Raw genomic sequence first — 18,059 nt, 5'->3', positions numbered from 1 at the left:
GAACTGTTTAGACATTCCCTTAGGAATTCCTCTTGAGATTGCTTTCAAGCTTACTCCTGGGGTTTCTTCAGGAATTCCTCCAGGGATTCCTTCAGGAACTGCTACAGGGATTGCTCCAATAGTTCCTCTGCGTACTCTGTTTAGGATTCCTTCAGCATTTCCTCTGGAATTTCAGAGATTTCTTCCGTACTTCCTCCTGAGATTTCTTCAAAAACTCCTCCTAGAATTCCCTCAGAAATCTTTGATCTTTGGATTTCTTCATGAGTTCTTCCTGGGATTCCTCCAAGAATCCCTCACGGGATTCCTCCAGAAATTTCTCCACGATTCCTATGGGATCTTCTACATGGCTTTCTCTAAAAATTCTTACAGGAATTGGTCCGGTAATTCCTCTAGCAATTTCTCTAGAGATTCATCTAGGAATTCCTCCAGAGATTCCTACAGATTCCTTGAGATTCCTTGAGATACCGCAAAGAATTCCTGTAGAGATTCCTTCTGAAAGTGCTCCAATAGTTTTTCAAGAAAATCCTCCAGAAATTCCTCCAGGGACTCCAGGGACTATAAGGATTTCTCCAGGGATATCCCATGGAATGTATACAGGGATTCCTCCAGAAATCCCTCTAAAGATTTCTCAAAGAATTTCTCTAGAGATTCCTCCAGGAATTCCTACAGGCATGTCTCCAGGAATTTCTCCAGGGGTTCCTCCAGACATTCCTTCAGGAATTCCTCTTGGCATTGCTCTTAGCATTCCTCCAGGAATTCCTTTAGGAATACCTCCACAATACCTACGGCAATTTCTCCAATGAATCCTCTAGGGGTTCTATCAGAAATTTCCCCAGGAATTCCTCCCAGAGCTTATCCAGGAATTATTCCAAGAATTTTTCCAGCGATTCCTGCATAAACTCCTTCTGAGATTCCTCAAGGAATTCCTTCAAGGATTTCTTCAAGAATCCTCCAGGAAATCCTCCAGGGATTCGTTCAAAAATGCCCCCAGCAAATCCTCCCAAGTTTATTCAGGAATTATTCCAGGTATTCCTCCAGGCATTTCTCTGGGGACTCCGACAATTCCACCAAGAATTTCTCCACGGATCACCCCTGGATTTCTACAGAAATTCCTTCAGGAATATCTCCAGGCAACCCTCCATAGATTCCTACAGAAATTCTTGCAGGAATTCCTCGAGGATTTTTTTCCAAGAATTCCTCCGGGATTTTTTCCAGGATTTCCTCCAGGAATTCCTCTGGAAACTCCTCTAGAAATTTCTTCAGAAATTTCTCCAGGGAGTCATCCTAGAATTCCTTCAGGGATTCATTCAGGGATTTCTTCAAGAATTCTTATAGGGATTTCTCCAGGAGTTCCACCTGGGATTTTGCCAGGAATTTGCCCAGAAGGTCCTCCAGGCATTCCTCCTGAGGTTCCTCCAGAAATTGCTTCAGAGATTCCTCCAGCGATTTTTCCAAATAGTTCTCCAGGAGTTCTTCCAAGAATTTCTCCAGAAATTTCTCTAAGGATTCTTCCAGGAATTCCTCAAGATGTTTCTTCTTCAGGGATTCCTCCCAGATTTCCTGTGGGGAATCCCCCAGGAGTTCATCCAGGGATTCCTTCAAGATTTCTTCCAGAATATGGTCCAGGCATTCATCCAAATATTTCTCCAGGGACCTCTCAAGGAAATTCTCCTGGAATTCCTGCAGGAATTCCTCCAGGGTTTATTTCAAATATTCCTGCACGAATTTCCCCAGGAATTTCTTTACGAACTCCTCCACGGATCCATCCAGGAATTCCACCAGAGACGGTCTGATGTACAATTTCTGATATGGCATTTATTTAGATAAATAAATCATCCCATGAACTTGTACTCCATACTACAACCGGATCATTTTATGGTTTTGCAACATTTTATAATATCGAATCGTAGTGAAAACCGAATGTCGCCACCGCATACGCACAGATCTCGAAGCAGCGTTGCCTGACGAGGACGAGCTCGAAGAAGAAGTATTTCTGGAGTACGACAAAAGCAGCCATCAACAACGTAGCGGAGTCCAACATTGGGTATGTGGAACGGAGCCGAAGGAACGATTGGATCAACGATGAGTGTAGAGAGATTTTGGAAGAGAAGAACGCAGCGAGGGCGGTCATGCTGCAGCACGGGACCCGGCAGAACGTGGAGCGATATGAAAGTAGGCGGAAACAGCAGACCCGGCTATTCCGGGAGAAATAGCGTCGTCTGGGAGAAGTTGAGTGCGAAGAAATGGAACTGCTGTACCGTTCCCAAGACACACGGAAGTTCTACCAAAAGCTCAACGCATCCCGCAATGGCTTCGTGTCGCGAGTCGGAATATCCAGGGAAAAGGACGGAGCCCTTTTGACGAACGGATGTGAGGTGATCGAATGGTGGAAGCAGCACTTCGATCAGCACCTAAATGGCGTGGAGAACGTAGGCACGGGAGACCACGACAACACGGGAAACGACGACACCAGTGCAGCGGAGGACGGAAACGAATCAACTTTCACACTGAGGGCAGTTAAGGATTCATGCATCAGCTCAAAACCAACAAAGCAGCTGAACTCATCAAAATGGACCCAGAAAAGTTGGACACCTGTCTGCATCGGTTAAGAGTCAGGATCTTAGAAACCGAACAGCTACCGGAGGCGTGGAAGGAAGGGGTAATCTGCCCCATTCACAAGAAAGGCGACTATTTGGAATGTGAGAACTTCAGAGCGATCACTATTTTGAATGCTGCCTACACAGTGCTATCCCAGACCATCTTCCGTCGTCTATCACCTAAAACAAACAAACGAGTTAGTGGCAAGTTATCAAGCCGGCTTAATCGACGGCCGATCGACAACGGACCAGATCTTCACCGTACAAATCCTCCAGAAATGCCGTGAATACCGGGTCCCAACGCATCTCTTCTAAACCAACATGTGAAAGGGCGAAACAACCTTTGCACGCCTCAGCCTCTTTCAGCTCTCTGTTTCCTGGAAAGCTGACTAGACTGATTAAAGCAACGACGGACGGTGTGCAAAATTGCGTATGGGTTTCGGGTGAACTAAATATCCAGTTCATTCGAATATCGCCGGAGACTGCGACAAGGTGACGGATTCTCATGCCTACTCTTCAATATCGCTCTGGAAGGTGTGATGCGACGAGCCGGGCTCAACAGTCGGGGAACGATTTCCACAAAATCCGGTCAGTTTTTGTGCTTTGCGGACGACATGGACATTATCGCCAGAGTATTTGGAACGGTGGCAGAGCTGTACACCCGCCTGAAACACGAAGCAGCAAAGGTCGGACTGGTGGTGAATACCACAAAAACAAAGTACATGCTGGTAGGCGGAACCGAACACGACCGGATCCGTCTAGGCAGTAGTGTTACGATAGACCGAAATACCTTCAAGGTGGTGGAGGAATTCGTCTACCTGGGATCCTTACTGACGACTGACAACAATGTTAGCCGTGAAATTCGAAGGCACATCATCAGCGGAAGTCGGGCCTTCTACGAGCTCCAGAAGAAGCTGCGGTCTAAAACGATTCACCCACGCATCAAATGTACAAAACGCTAGTAAGACCGTTGGTCCTCTACGTACTCGAGACATGGACTGCTCGAGGAGGACATGCAAGCACTCGAAGTGTTCGAGCGACGGGTTCTTAGGACCATTTTTGGCGGTATGCAGAAGAACAGTGTGTGGCGGCGAAGAATGAACCACGAGCTCGCTGCATTCTACGGCGAACCTAGATTCCGAAGGTAGCAAAAACTGAAAGGATACGATGGTCGGGGCATGTTGTGAGAATGCCAGAAAAAAAAACTCTACAAAGCTGGAGTTCGCAAGAGATCCGGATGGTCCAAGAAGACCTGGAGGGCAGCGGGCGAGATGGGCGGACCAGGTGCAGAACGATCTGGCAAGTGTGGGACGCAGCCGAGGATGAACAACTGCAGCCATGAAACGAGTGTTGTGGCGAAGAATTGTTGATTCAGTTTTATTATGATTGTAATGTAACGCTAAATAAATGAAATGAATATCTTTGCCTGTTGTGCTTCAATTTGTGATGACCAGAGTTGTATTGGACGCTCCTTCCAGGTAGTCGATTATACCCATTCCATGGAGTTCGCATATTCCACTATCCAGCCATAACCCTTCCTTACTATTGGCTTTTGATCGACTTGCGCTCGCATTGCCCCACCAAATGTTGCACAATGACAAACAATCCTTTACCTTTCCGCAGATGACGTCCTCGCCAAACCGGATGACATGAACGACGAGCTGTCGAAAACGATCCGGGATCTGGAAGCCGGTGACTCGTCTCCCCAGGCCAGCAGCAGCGGCGAAAAACTGTTCGGTAGTGAATCGTTCGAAAAGACGGCGGAAGAGATGATGCAACACCGCAAGCGCAAGCACAGCAACAGGCTCGTCCAGGAGAAGATCATCAGTGTAAGTAACGTAGGGTTTGCTTGCTCTTCTAGCTAGTTAACAATTTTCTAATTATTCACAGCCCCGAACGGAGGAGGATAAGCTGTACGGCCAGTTGGAGATGAAGCGCTACAAAGAAACCAAAGAGAAGCTCCGGCGGCGGAAAGAGGAAGCCAAACGGTTGCGAGCGCGAAGCATGCTGGACAAGTCGCTATCCGATAGTCCCTTCAGTGGGTCCTTTTCCGGGGACGCGCTGGACCGAAGCGCTGCGGATAGTTCCCTTATCGACGACGATCTGGTCGTGTCGCACAAAATCGTCGACGACAAGTGCATCGTGGATGAGTTGGACATTCTGACCAAGAAGAAAAAGATCTCCCCGTACGAAGAGTGGCAAAAGGTCAAGCAACGGCTGGGTAAGAAGCGGGCCGCAAAACTGGGCGAAAGTTCATCGTTTGGTGGATCGTCTTCGGTGGCATCGGCCTCGTCGCTGGGATCGTCCAAGATTGGCAAGCGGAAAAAGTCCGACCGACTGGATCTCAATAGCGACGAGGCTCGCAAGATTAAGGAGAAGTTCCGCGGCGAAATTGCCGGCGTAATTGTACAGCATTTGGGGGCATATCGGAAGGATTCATGTCAGACCGGACGAATCACCAATACGGAGGATTTCAAGCATTTGGCTCGAAAGGTGAGTGAATCCACTGACAAACGGATTTGTTGGAAGTTAACTAATATCTGTCTCTCCCCCGCCCTTAGCTTACTCACTTTGTTCTGGTAAAGGAACTAAAACACTGCGACAACACCATCAACGAGCTGGAAGTGACAGATTCGGTGCGCACCAAGGCTCGCGAGTTCATCAAAAAGTACATGGCCAAGCACGGTACGATATACGTGCGGGGCGACAACGAACCCGACTACGCCAGCATCAATCTCTGAGAGGAGGCCAAGGGAAGAGTGGAACCTGCCAAGGATCCGCCGGCTTCCCAAGAGTAAGTACCTAGTATTTATTTCGCTTCTGCTACTACAAACTGCAAACTTGATTTACAAATAGGTAAGGTATTCATAGAGATGGTATTTTATTGCCTTTGAAGTTAACTTTAGCACGATTTTTTTTAGACAGTTTAGGTCGAATAGATGATTTTGTGTCTAATTTATATTGAACAAATTATGTTTGTGTGTGAATAATGTATTCCAAGTGAATATGAAATGTTATGCGTACAATTGATCGCCAATGGTCAACTGTGAATTGCAACAAATTGCTCTGAAATAAATAAGAAAACATACATTTTTCCAGTTCTTAGCTGAAACAGTCCCAAATCCTATAGAGTTGCTACGTTGTGCCTCTTTTAGCGTAGCGCGGAGCCGTCCGTCTCTGATGTCACCAGCTCAGCTGCAGCACCGGGCACCGGGCTGGTGAATCGACAACCTGAAACATATGGAGAAACGCGACATTTCCGGCCGCCTGGATGTGGCGTCTTAGAAAATGTACACTAAACAGGATTATTTGCTTACCTTACCTTACCTTACCTCGTGCCCATAGAGGGTTGCTGATCTAATCAGCGTTTGGTAGTTTAGCTTCGTGTGACGGCGAACTTTGTTCGATCGTAGAGTTCTGCGCAGTCCAAAGAAAGCTCGATTACCTGTCACAATGCGTCTCTGAATTTCTCTGCTGGTGTCGTCGACGGTCACCAGTGAGCTCAAGTACATGAATTCTTCAACCGCCTCGAACTCACCACCGTCCATAGTGATTCGGGGTAGAGGGCGTCGTAAATCCTCCCTAGAGCCCCTTGTCATCATATACTTTGTTTTCGACACATTAATGACTAGTCCGATTCGGTTTCATTCTTTCTCCGAATAAACGCTTCCGTCATCGCCATAAATTTGCGAGCAAGAATATCAGCTGCTTGTTACACTCTCTAAATCACTGGTTCGTGAAACAGAAGTAAGCAAACTATGCTCTTAAGCAGTGTTAAACAGAAAGAACGAAATAGGTACCATAATAACCTTGCTGTAATCCTCTACGAGATTCCAAGGGACTCGATAGTGTCTCTGATACTCAAACTACGCACATCACTCGATCCATCGTCGTCTTGATCAATCGTATCAGTTTATCCAGGAATCCGTACTCGTGCATAGCTGTTCTCGATCGATTGTATCATACGCCGATTTGAAATCGATGAACAAGTGATGTGTGGGCACGTTGTATTCGCGGCATTTCTGCAACACCTGGCGGATGGCGAACATCTGGTCCGTTGTAGCGCGTTCACCCATGGGTAAATGAATCATGCATGGATATGAATCCAGCCTGATATTTCCCCACGAACTCTCTTGCAATCGGCGATAAACAGCGGCATAAAATTTGAGAGAATATCTTGTAGGCATCGCTCAGTAGTGTGATTGCGCGATAGGTTCCGCAATCCAACTTGCCGCCCTTTTTGTAGATGGGACACACGATACCTTCCATCCATTCCTCCGGTAATACTTCCTCCTCCCAAATATTGGTAATGACCCAGTGTAGTGCTCTCACCAGTGCTTCTCCACCGTATTTTAGAAGCTCGCTTGGTAGTTGATCTGCTCCAACGGCTTTGTTGTTTTTCAACCGGTTAATCTCCTCTTGTAGGTTAGGGGCAGGAAATCTTTCGTCCTGCGCACGTATTCCTAGATCTGTTACCACGCCACCTTCGGTGCTTGCAACGTCGCCATTGAGGTGCTCATTGTAATGCTGCCGCCACCTGTCGACCACCTCACCCTCGCTCGTGAGAATATTCCCGTGCTTATTTCGGCACATGTCCGCTTGTGGCACAAAGCCTCTGCGCGAGCGGTTCTGCTTCTCGTAGAACTTTCGTGTGTCCTTAGTGCGGTACAGCTCTTCCATCGCTTCGCGATCTCATTCTTCCTGCTGGTGCTTCTTCATCCGGAAGATTGAGTTCTGCCTGTTCCGCGCCTGTCTGTAACGTGCCTCATTCGCTCTCGTACGGTGTTGCAGCATTCTCGCCCATGCTGCATTCTTCTCGTTTTTCAACTGTTCACATTCGCCGTCGTACCTGTGTGTCGTTTCTGTGATTCGGAGTCGCGAAGCTTAGTGCTGTAGCCGAGGTACTACCTATGGCGGATCGGATGTCCCTCCAGTCATCTTCAAGTGTAGCTGCGCCAAGCTGCTCTTCCGTTGGTAGGGCCACTGCTAACTGCTGCGCGTAGTCTTGAGCCACTCCTACGTTACGCAGCTGGTCGATATTGAGCCGCAGCGTTCGACTTCGACGCGTGGTGATAACTGTCGAAAGTTTTGAGCGCATGCATACAGCGACTAAGGGTACGGCCAGAGTGGACGCGTCACGCGACGCGACGCAGACTTCCTATACAATTTGATAGCTCCTTGTTATTGATTGTTATTCCAATTCCTCCCTTCCTACTAGCGCGTTCATGTTGCCGGCAACGATTTTCACGTCACGCGGTGAGCATCCATCGTATGTTTGCTCTAACTGCGCGTAGAACTCTTCTTTCTCGTCATCAGGTCTCCCTTCGTGTGGGCAGTGGACGTTGATGATGCTGTAGTTGAAGAAACGGCCCTTAACTCTCAACATGCACATCCTTACGTTGATCGGCTGCCACCCGATCACACGTTGTCGCATCTTGCCGAACACTATAAACCCTGTTCCCAGTTCATTGGTGGTGCCACAGCTTTGGTAGAAGATAGCCGCTCGATGACCGCTTTCCCACACTTTCTGTCCAGTCCAACAAAGTTCCTGCAACGCCACGATGTCGATGTTGTGGAGATGTGATTCGTCGTCCTGCCCAACCAAGTAACTTGCAATTCCATGTCCCAAGTTTCCAATAGTATTCCTTCAAAATGATTCCTTTTTTCATCGCGTGGGTCTTTGCCGATTGTGTCGAGTCGTATTTTCTACTATGTTATTCGTAATGGGGATTTTTACGGGTGGCTTATTGGGCCTACGCCAACACTCCTGTCTCGCCGGAGAGCCATCTCGTGCCAGTTCTGTTTAACGTCTGAACCAACACTGGGACGAAGAGTTAGGATGATTGCATTTTTCAATATTGAATTTAGTGATTTGGTTTCCGTACACGGATAGCAATCCTGTGTATAAAATGTTATGTGAATTGGCCAAAAATTGACTGAGTTATGTCAAAAGAGCAGTGTAAAAACTCGAATTCTCAAATCTCATGGTTGAGTTGTTTCACGCGCGATTCTTGACTCGCCAAACTCACCGCCGAAAAAATCATGCATGAGTTGACTCGTCAGTGGCGTAGCTAGGAATTTGGGGGCCCGGTGCGGAACCGAAATTGAGGCCCCCACATATTCCTTTTATTGAATTTGATGATCCGGGACCACTTTAGACCAGCAGACGGGAGGACACTTGTAATACCGACGTAACAATCGTAAGGCAAAACCAACGTTAATTAATAATCACTTTTGGGGGGGTTTCTACGGGTGTTAAATAAATCACTTGTTGTACGCTTGATTGCTGTTTACAGAAGAGAGCGTCCTGGCTCTGTTTATTGTTTTTATAACATTGATCGCGCAGTTGCGCGTACGCTTGCGCGTCCTCGCGCGCAAGCGGCTAATGATTGTTAATCATCATTTGATTGCACTCTAAGGTGCATTCACATAAAGTATATTGAGTATACAATACCTTTGTGAATTTCTTCGGGGAATTCTGCAAGGATACATCCCGTAATTCCATCAATGAGCGTAATATTTTTCTGAGAAATATTGTCGAAAAAATGTTGACCAATTTATTTAGAAAGGCACCAAGTAATCCTTTAGGAGTTCCTTTCAAGATTTCTTTGCCATTTTCTTTAAGAAATATTTTTTGAAGAATAATTTATCTTCATGATTCCTTTAAGTGGTTAATTGCAAAGGCTCCATCGAGCAATTTTCCAAATATTTGTTCAGGAAGTCCACATTGGATTCTATCAATAATATGTATATGGATTCATCTATAAGATCCCCCCAAGAACTCCTGAGAAATTCCAGAAAAAATCACTACAAATTCTCCATTGATTGTTTCGGAACCAGATATTCTTCCAAGAAATTACAGCGGAATTCCGCCGGATGAAGAGAAGTTCTTCTAGAATTTTTCCATGTTATTTTTTAGGCGATCCTATAAATATTCGTTTAATGATTTTACTACTTTAGTCAAGTATATCTCCACACATTTCTCAATTATTCCTTTACATAGTAATTTCAGAAAAATCTCCAAGATTTTATCTTGGCATTTCCTCAAGCAATCATCATTGTTAAGAATTTCTTCGAATGATTCCTTCAAGACTTACTGCAATGCTTTTGTTCTCTCTGCAAGAAGTTTCTCTGAGATTTTACTTATATATCAATCCTAAAACTCCTCCAGAAAATTTTCAAAGAATACATTGATTAATCTCTAGACAAGTTCCTCTGAGAATATTCTCAATTCTGTATTCTAAGTATTCTAAATTCTTTCGAAAAATCCTTCTGGAATTCCTCCAACGAACTCGTTAATATCCATCTACTCTAGGATTTTCCCCAAGCATTCTTCTGGGAAATCTTCTACCTAAAAAAATTCTTTTGCGATTTTTTATATGATTCCTTTCAAATTCTTTCGAGAAATCTTTTGAAAAAAGTTTTCATCAAGCAACTCAGTCAAGAATTTCTCTAGGAATTAGTAATTATTTCTCAAAAAAATCTTTCAAAAAATTATCTGAGGATTCCTGGTACGGTCAACGTGTCCTTAATAATCTTACGATCCCAAGTTCATCCTGTTAGAATACAAAGCGATTACGACACTGACCGTTCACGCAATTTTTGTTACCATTCGTACTTCGTCTCACAAAAATGCAAAAAATAAGAAACAAAACAAAACGCGCTTTATTTTTTGTCTTGAGTACGATAAAAATGGGATGAGCTATATGCTTAGGCGAAACCGGAAGCATTTCCTCACTTTTTGGTTTTTGATTTTTTATTAAATAACGAAGCAATATTTTCAAAATCGGTTTTCGTGCACATGTAGAGTATGGATCAAGGTATCTTCTGATTTTTTTTTGTAGTGGAAAATTTTTTTTTTTGCAGAAACCATTTTTGAACGAAATTTCACAAAAAAAATGTTTTTTTGCAAAAATGGAAAACATTTTCCACCTCAAAAAATTCAAAAGATACCTTGATCCATACTCTACATGTGCACGAAAACCGATTTCGAAAATATAACTTCGTTATTTAATAAAAAATCAAAAATCGAAAAAAATAAGAAAATGCTTCCAGTTTCGCCTTAAATATTAAAGGAGCAGATACCCTTATCTTCTCAAATTTAATAGTTTCTTCAGAAGTTTCTCCAATGATTCCTCCTAAAACATTTTTGTCAATTTCTTCAGGAATTCTTCAAAAATGTCTTGAAGCATCCTTTAAGTGATTAATTCAAATCATAGAGGATATTCATCGGAAAATTTTTCAGGAATCGCTTCATAATTATAATTGGATTTTTTCCAAGGATTTCTTAAATATTTCTTCAAAACAAAAACTCTTTAAAATTCTTCAAAGATTCTTTCAGAATTTCTTCAAGGGTCCGATACCTAATCGGATGAAGCATTCCTTGCATAATTTGTATAAAATTTTTTCTTACAATTCTACCGATGATTACTTTTGGGATTTTTTCAGAGATCGCTTAAGGAACTCTAACTAAGTTTTATTCGAAATTCCAAAGGAATTCCTTCAAAGAGTTCTTTAGGAAATCCTCCCAAATTCCCTTAGAAATTTTTCTAAAGTTTTCTTTAGTAGTTCATTCAATTAATTCACTTGGGATTTATCCATAGATTCGTTTAGAATTTAATACAATTTTCTTCTAAATTTCATAAATTGATTTCATTAATTCATTCTTAAACTGATTTTCCCAGGTATTTTACGAATATTTTTACATTATTTATAGGTATAAATTTTTTCGAAGATTCTTATACAAATTATTCCAAGATATTTTATAAGAATTCCTCCGGAAGATCTTTTAAGTGTTTTCGATAGAAAAGCTTTAGAAATTTCTCCAATTGGCCTCTCAAGGATTCAAGAATTTCTTTAATGAATACTATAGAAATTTTTGGTTTTATTTTTAAATTCGCGGGAGTGTATCTCATAGAACTACAATAGTGACAATTGTCTATTAATAGACTGAACTCCGTAAGGAATTATCAAAAGAAATATCCAGAAGAATTTTCTGAGGACTTTTGAGGACTTTTAAACAATTTACAAACGAATTAACTATAGAATTTTCAAAGTACCTCCCGGATGAATTTCCAAAGTATTATTAAAATAATTACAAAAGTAATTGTCAGGTATATTAGCAAAGGGACTGCCGGTGAAACTTCCAAAGAAATTGTTCAAAGAAATCCCGTAGCAGTTGTCTTATAAATTTTCGAAGCAATTGCCCAAAGAATTTCGAAAACTTAAACCGTAGATATTTTCAAAAATAAAAACCAAAATTTATTTCGAACTAAATTGCCGAAAAATTTCCATAAGAGTTACCGAACCGAATCCTGAAGAAATTGCCGAAATAGTTTAAAAATATCAAAGAAAACCCCTTAATCTTATAGGAATAACAATTACAAAAAGGATTTGTCGAAAACTTCGCCAAATGTTATATGAAAGATTTTCATAAGGTTATTCACATGAAATTCGCCGAATGAATTTCAAAAGTCGGTAAATGCCAAATGAATTATTCTATCAAATCCCGTAATCCCGCAATCCCGGAAGAGTATTGAAGTTATTCCCAAAGTAATTACCAGCGGATTTTTCAAATGAATGGTCGAAAAATAAACCAGCGAGCAGTGGCAGACAGAATTTTCAAAGAAATTTCCGTAGAAGAAAAATCTGATGAAGTTCGCAAAGCCATTGCTGAAGTATTGTCAGGAATTGATTAAAGAACTTTTTGAAAGAATTGCCATACAATTTCTCAAAAGAGTTGCGGCAGAAATTTTCAATGAAACCAAAAATAAAATCGTGTTAAGTACTGTTCCTTTCAGTTCCACTAAGAAAATGCATCCTTTGACAGATACGTATTTCGACCACAACTGTAAGGTCGTCTTCAGTGTAGTGCACTTGACTCGACAAGGTGACGTATCTTGACAAGTACATAACACTGAAGACGACCTTACAGTTGAGGTCGAAATACGTATCTGTCAAAGGATGCAATTTCTTAGTGGAACTGAAAGGAACAGTACTTAACCCGATTTTCTTTTTACTTACAGGTATTACACTGTCAAGCCCAGGTTCATCATCATCTTCTGACGGAGTTCCTTGGAAAAAAACTACCAATGGAATTGCGAACTCAATTTTAAATTAGCTGTGACAATTTCCACAAGAATTGTAAAAGAAAATTTTCAAATATAATGAAATTAGAAAAAAGTGCTTAAGGAATTTCCGAAGGAAATTTTCAAAGTAATTACCGAAAGGATTTCCAAATAAATTTTTAAAGATATTCCTTACAGAATTGTTGAATTTCCAAAGTAATCACTGTAAAATATCGAAAAGAAATTTCCGAAGAAATACTTCTGAAATTTAAATAAAAAAAATGTTATAATTCTTTCAAGAGTTCTAACAGAAATTCCTACTGGTATTCCTTGAATGAATCCTTTAAGTATTCTTTCAAGGTTTTCATCTGGAATGTTTCTATTGATACCTTTAAAGATCTCTTTAGCGATAACACCTATTTCGTCCCGATTTCCTTGGCGAAACTTCTAAGAAATTTTTCTAACGATTTCATCAAGCATTTGTTTCAAATGAGGAACTCCTTTTTGGATATATTTTACGATTCATCTAGGAATTTCTTCGAGAACTTCTTTTCAAATTCCTTCAAGATTTTCTTCGAAAGTTGCTACATCGATTGCTTCGGAAACTCCTCCAAGCGTTTCTGTAGGAATTTCTTTAGTAACATGTATTCTCAAAAAATCCATAAAGAGTCTCTTAGGCGTAAGCGCTTTCCCAGAGGAATTCTTTAGAAATTATTTCAAGACTATTTTTCAAAGAAATTTCTTAAAGGGTTCTTTTTGCATTGTTTTCTTGATGTCCTTTCAATGAATTCTTACAAATTAGTTTAAGCATTTCTTTAGCTCTTCAGAAATCCTTCCAATAATTTATGTAGGAAATCATCCACAGATTCCTTGCGCAACTTTTTTCAAATCCTCATATACAATTCGTTTTAGAATCCTTCAAGTAATTCCAGTAAGGATTTATTCTTTTTCTCCTTTAGGGATTTCTCAGATTTTCAAATTTAATTCAGATAATCTTACAAGGATGAACACATTCATCTCCAAAAAATTCTTGCAAAAAATTGCTCAGGGGATCTTACAGAAATTTATCCAAGGAAGTCTATAAGAAATTTTTGAAGATTGTTTTATCGAATCAAATATTTCGAGTGGAATATTTTGGGGTTTCAGCCATTGATTTCTCTGAGAGATAATGTAGGCATTTCATAATTTATTCCACCAAAAATCCCTTTGGTTTAAAGATTTCTTCAGGAATCTTTTAAGCAATTTCTCATAATACTTCTAGCACTTCTTGTACTACTGCATAATACTGAAAAATCTTCAATAATCTTATCGAAGATACCTCCACAAGCAACCCGATGATTATTCCTGAATACATCTTATAAATAAGATTCTTCAAGGTCTCCTTTAGAAATTCTTCCAAAATTCCGATAGAAAACCACCCAAGGATCCATTAAGGTATGGCTCCAAGCATAATCTCAGAAATTCATCAAAAAAAATTCCATGGGGAGCTCCAGCAAGATTCCTTCTTGGAGAAATCTCTAAAAGAATCCTTAGAGAAATTACTTAAGATTCATCTAAAGGACTCGTTGAAGGACTTCTTGACATAATCTTTGAAGGACTTTATGAAGGAATCCAAAGAGGTATTCCTAAAGGAATGCTTGAAGAAATTCCTAAAAAACTCAAAAGAATTCCTCAAGGATTCCTTGATAAATTTCTGAAAAAAAATCACGAAGAAATGCTTTGAAGTGATCCTTAAGGAATCATTGTAAGTATTCTTGAATCAATGCTTGGAAGAATTTCTGAAGCAATCTCTTAATAAAGTTCTGAAGTAATTCTTAGAGATTTTTTTTGTAGACATCTTTGAAGTAACTGTTAGATAAATCGTTAAACATATCCCGTAGGCAAGATGAATTTATCTTGCCCGGAGGAATTGTCGCAGAAACCCTTCAAGGAATACTTGGAATACGCTGAGCAGGCAGCAAAAAATCGACAAACTATCAGTATTACGGTTTTGACGTAACATTACATGTAACATGTAATTTTCATAAATGGGGCCCCTGAATTTCAGCTGCTAAATTCAATCTAAGTCAAAAGTCCTGTGTTTGGTCCTGTGGTTAGAATATAAGGGAGGTTTACACAATTTTACTTCCATATCGGTACTGAATTTAGTGAAATTCAATTTTGATTTCAAACATATTTTTTCCTGTAATTTCGAGGCCCCTGTAGGTACAAAGAGTAATTATCAAACTAGTTGAAAGTAAATTAACTAAACTTCTTGAATAAATGGTGTTATCTACAATTGTTAATAAGTGGACTTCAAATAAGCCATCTGTGTGTCCCATTCCAAAAACCCTTGATAATTACGAAGGGGCCCCTTCATAACTATCAGCAGACCTGCAAAGTATTGAACATATACGTATAGGAAACTTTCGCTATTTAAAGAACTTTATTCAAACTAGTGTAAGAAACCTTCCCTGATTTGGAGGCCCCCTGAATTCGGGGGCCCGGTGTGGACCACACCCTCCGCCCCCCCCCCCCCTTGCTACGCCACTGTGACTCGTGATTTCATTCATTGCTTGATTTCTTGGTATTCTTATTATTTACACCGAAGTTTTTAGCATTGTATGATACAACAAAAGCAAATCTAGCATACACCAACATTGAATGCCGTTCAAATTATTTAGGATTCGTTTTACAAGCGAACGAGATTTCGGCGCTTGACTCGTGAGAGCGAGATTTTGCATGAAAATCTCGCGCGCGAGAAAATGATTCAGAATCACGCGCGAGTTTGCTCACGCAGGAGTGGTTCATGAATGCGCTTTGAGTGTGAGTTTACCAACACTGCAAAAGAAAATCGGATGTATGGCAATTGATTCAAAATTGACTGAGTTACCTACCAAAATAGTTCCACTTTCCTATATAGTGAAAATGAGGAAATGACAAATTTGTTTCGGTAATAATAAAACTTTAAAGCGAAATCTTTAGTTGCGCTAAACTAGAGTTATCCTAACCCAATGTAAGTGTTGTTTTTTATTAAACTTTTTTCGATATTAGGACTATTGCATAATTAAATTGGCAATTTGGTTGATTTGATTGGTTTACCTAGTATCACATTCAACAAAAAAACTTTACATCACATTTTTCTAAATGCATGGGCTTGTTTGGAAATGAGAGGGTCAAATTAAACAACTTGGTCTATTATAAATGCTCTATCAGTCTAATATACTTCCTAAGCATTATTCATCCCTTAAAAAGGGTTTATCTTCGGCCGTCCGCGTGTAATAAACTCCACGTGGCTTACCCCTGCTACCAAGCGCCCTAAAGCCTCCCAAGGAAGCAACACCCAACGAACAATTCGAATCCAGTCCCTTCTCATCGGTGCATCGCTGGGCAAAATAGTTCCGCATCTTGAGTGATTCCTTAAAATAGTCCACCGCCCTTTGGTGACTGCAGCTTATGTTCCATCCGCAGCCCGGTTGTTTCGCTCCTCCGTTGGGATAGAAATCTGCAACGCCAATCCGCGCGAAAATTCCCAAAGCCTTCCCGTTCGTGTGGATGACCTCCACGTACTGAGCATCGGTATCCGCGAGGCGCTTGGCTGGTTTCTTCAAACGGAACAACGGTGATGCCGGATCCAGCGCAACGATACAGGCAATTTTCCGGCGGGTATTCTTGCCCGCAATCCCGGCGATGTGCGCTCCCAAGCTGTGTCCAATGATCCCGATCTGCTCCGGCGTTTGACCGTAGTCCAAAAACCGATCGATTACTGCGGCTACCAGTTTACCAACCTTCGGTACGCGATATCTTGAAAGAAAATATGTTGGACATCAATTCCTAAAAAAGTCATTCGTTATCCATACCTTGCAACGGGATACAGCAACGTGCTGGCCCCCTTCTCCCAATCCACTGCCAGAACGTTCAAATTAGTGTGCTCCAACAACTCCCGTGCCAGAGGTTCGATCACTTCCGACTCGGAGCTGCCCAGCCATCCGTGAACTAGAATCACAGTCGGGAGCAACACGTTGAACCCGTGGTCGAACAGCAGAGTTTGGATCTGATCGAATCCCAACTCCGTGGACTGGTTCGAGCTGCTGAAGAAACGAAACCGGACATACTTTGCCGCATCGTACTGGCTATTGTTGTGGCGGCTTTCGCGAACGGCCATTCGTGGCATGATCTGGAAGTCACCTTCCTTGTCCGGTAGGGTGATGTAGTTCTCCTGCAACTCATGGGACATCCTGAGCTGCGGAATCAACGTGTCCCCTTCGTTGTCCCGTTCGTACTCCATGTCGTCCAGGTCTGAGGATTGAGTTCCATTTGCGAGGGATAGTTCGTCGTCATCGTTATCGAAAAATGTGATACGTGATTCGTCTGTAAGTAAAAAAAAAATCCTACTTGCATATACCGAAACATATACCCAACAGGTCCAATAAGCCTTTGACAAAATAAGGGTTATACAGAACACTACAAATGTACTTATGTTTCGCATCGGGCCCTGCGTTTTGGCCCGATACCGCTACAAATGTCAGTTAACGATCAGGGACATATTTACAAAAGTATACTACATAACATAAAGTGTTCACAAATATATGTTCGGATGGAATTTTCACGTGGTTCAGACGTTCGACGTAGGGCTGCAAAACGGTGAGTCGATAAGGAGAGCGTCCAACATAGCTCTGTTCCTCACAACTTCCTACCTCATGCTTTCACGGGTCAAACGATGACAAAGACCGCCAGCTAAGAGTTGTGTGCTAAGCTGGTAGTGCAGCCTGAGCACTGTTGTCCTTCTGACTTCAGCTAGATTGAGGAGGTACGTCCCGAGCGTCTGTTCACCAAGGAGGTGCGGCTCAATCAGCGTCTGTTCTGGCATCCAGCGGCTGAGTATGAAATGCTGTATCGCGTCAGCTATACCTAAGAAGGCAGCCCCTTCAACGCAATGTAGGCAGCGTGGCCTCGGTAAGGTAGCCTGCTGAAAAGCAATAGTAGAGTAAACGGATTGATTCAACGGTAACAGAACCGGCAACGAATAAAGGACAACGATTGGAAAGTCGGATCTTGGAACATGAGAACTTTGAATACAGCGGCGGCGATAAGGCAGAACGCGGAGTTGGCTTCATAGTGATCGGGAAGCCGATGAGCGACCGAATCTGTGTGTTGAGGATGAAGGGCAAATTCTTCAACTACAGCCTGATCAGCATCTATGCGCCAACGAACGACAAACCCGATGACATGAAGGATGAGTTCTATGAGAGCCTTGATAAGCAGTGTCGCGAAGCATCAGCGTACAGGTCACAAAAAAGCTGATAAACACCAAACTTGTATCACCCTGTCCCTGCGGTTTCTGATTCGCTCTCTCTACAGTCGCTAACACCAGAAAAGACAGAATCCCATCATAGTCACCCGGTCACCCTTGTTT

General features: G+C 42.0%; 2 protein-coding genes across 2 annotated transcripts in view; one reads left to right on the top strand and one right to left on the bottom strand.

Annotated features, from left to right (window-relative positions):
• LOC134290875 (probable histone-lysine N-methyltransferase CG1716) overlaps window positions 1-5,180 on the top strand; it is a 9,103-nt gene extending 3,923 nt beyond the window's left edge. Inside the window, exons 2-3 of the mRNA XM_062858090.1 lie at window positions 4,221-4,426; window positions 4,488-5,180. Of these exons, the coding sequence (XP_062714074.1) occupies window positions 4,221-4,426; window positions 4,488-5,180 (899 nt within the window). The remainder of the gene's footprint in view (window positions 1-4,220; window positions 4,427-4,487) is intronic.
• A 10,670-nt stretch (window positions 5,181-15,850) lies between these two features.
• LOC109408613 (uncharacterized) overlaps window positions 15,851-18,059 on the bottom strand; it is a 28,655-nt gene continuing 26,446 nt past the window's right edge. The window contains exons 5-6 of the mRNA XM_062858089.1: window positions 16,504-17,014; window positions 15,851-16,447 (exon numbers count right to left, since the gene is read on the bottom strand). Of these exons, the coding sequence (XP_062714073.1) occupies window positions 15,880-16,447; window positions 16,504-17,014 (1,079 nt within the window). The 3' untranslated portion in view covers window positions 15,851-15,879. The remainder of the gene's footprint in view (window positions 16,448-16,503; window positions 17,015-18,059) is intronic.

The sequence above is a fragment of the Aedes albopictus genome, chromosome 3, assembly GCF_035046485.1.
Source record: "Aedes albopictus strain Foshan chromosome 3, AalbF5, whole genome shotgun sequence".
NCBI classification, from domain to species: Eukaryota; Metazoa; Arthropoda; class Insecta; order Diptera; family Culicidae; genus Aedes; species Aedes albopictus.
The sequence above is the reverse complement of the archived record's forward strand: the minus strand, read 5'-3'. Positions and strand labels throughout refer to the sequence as shown.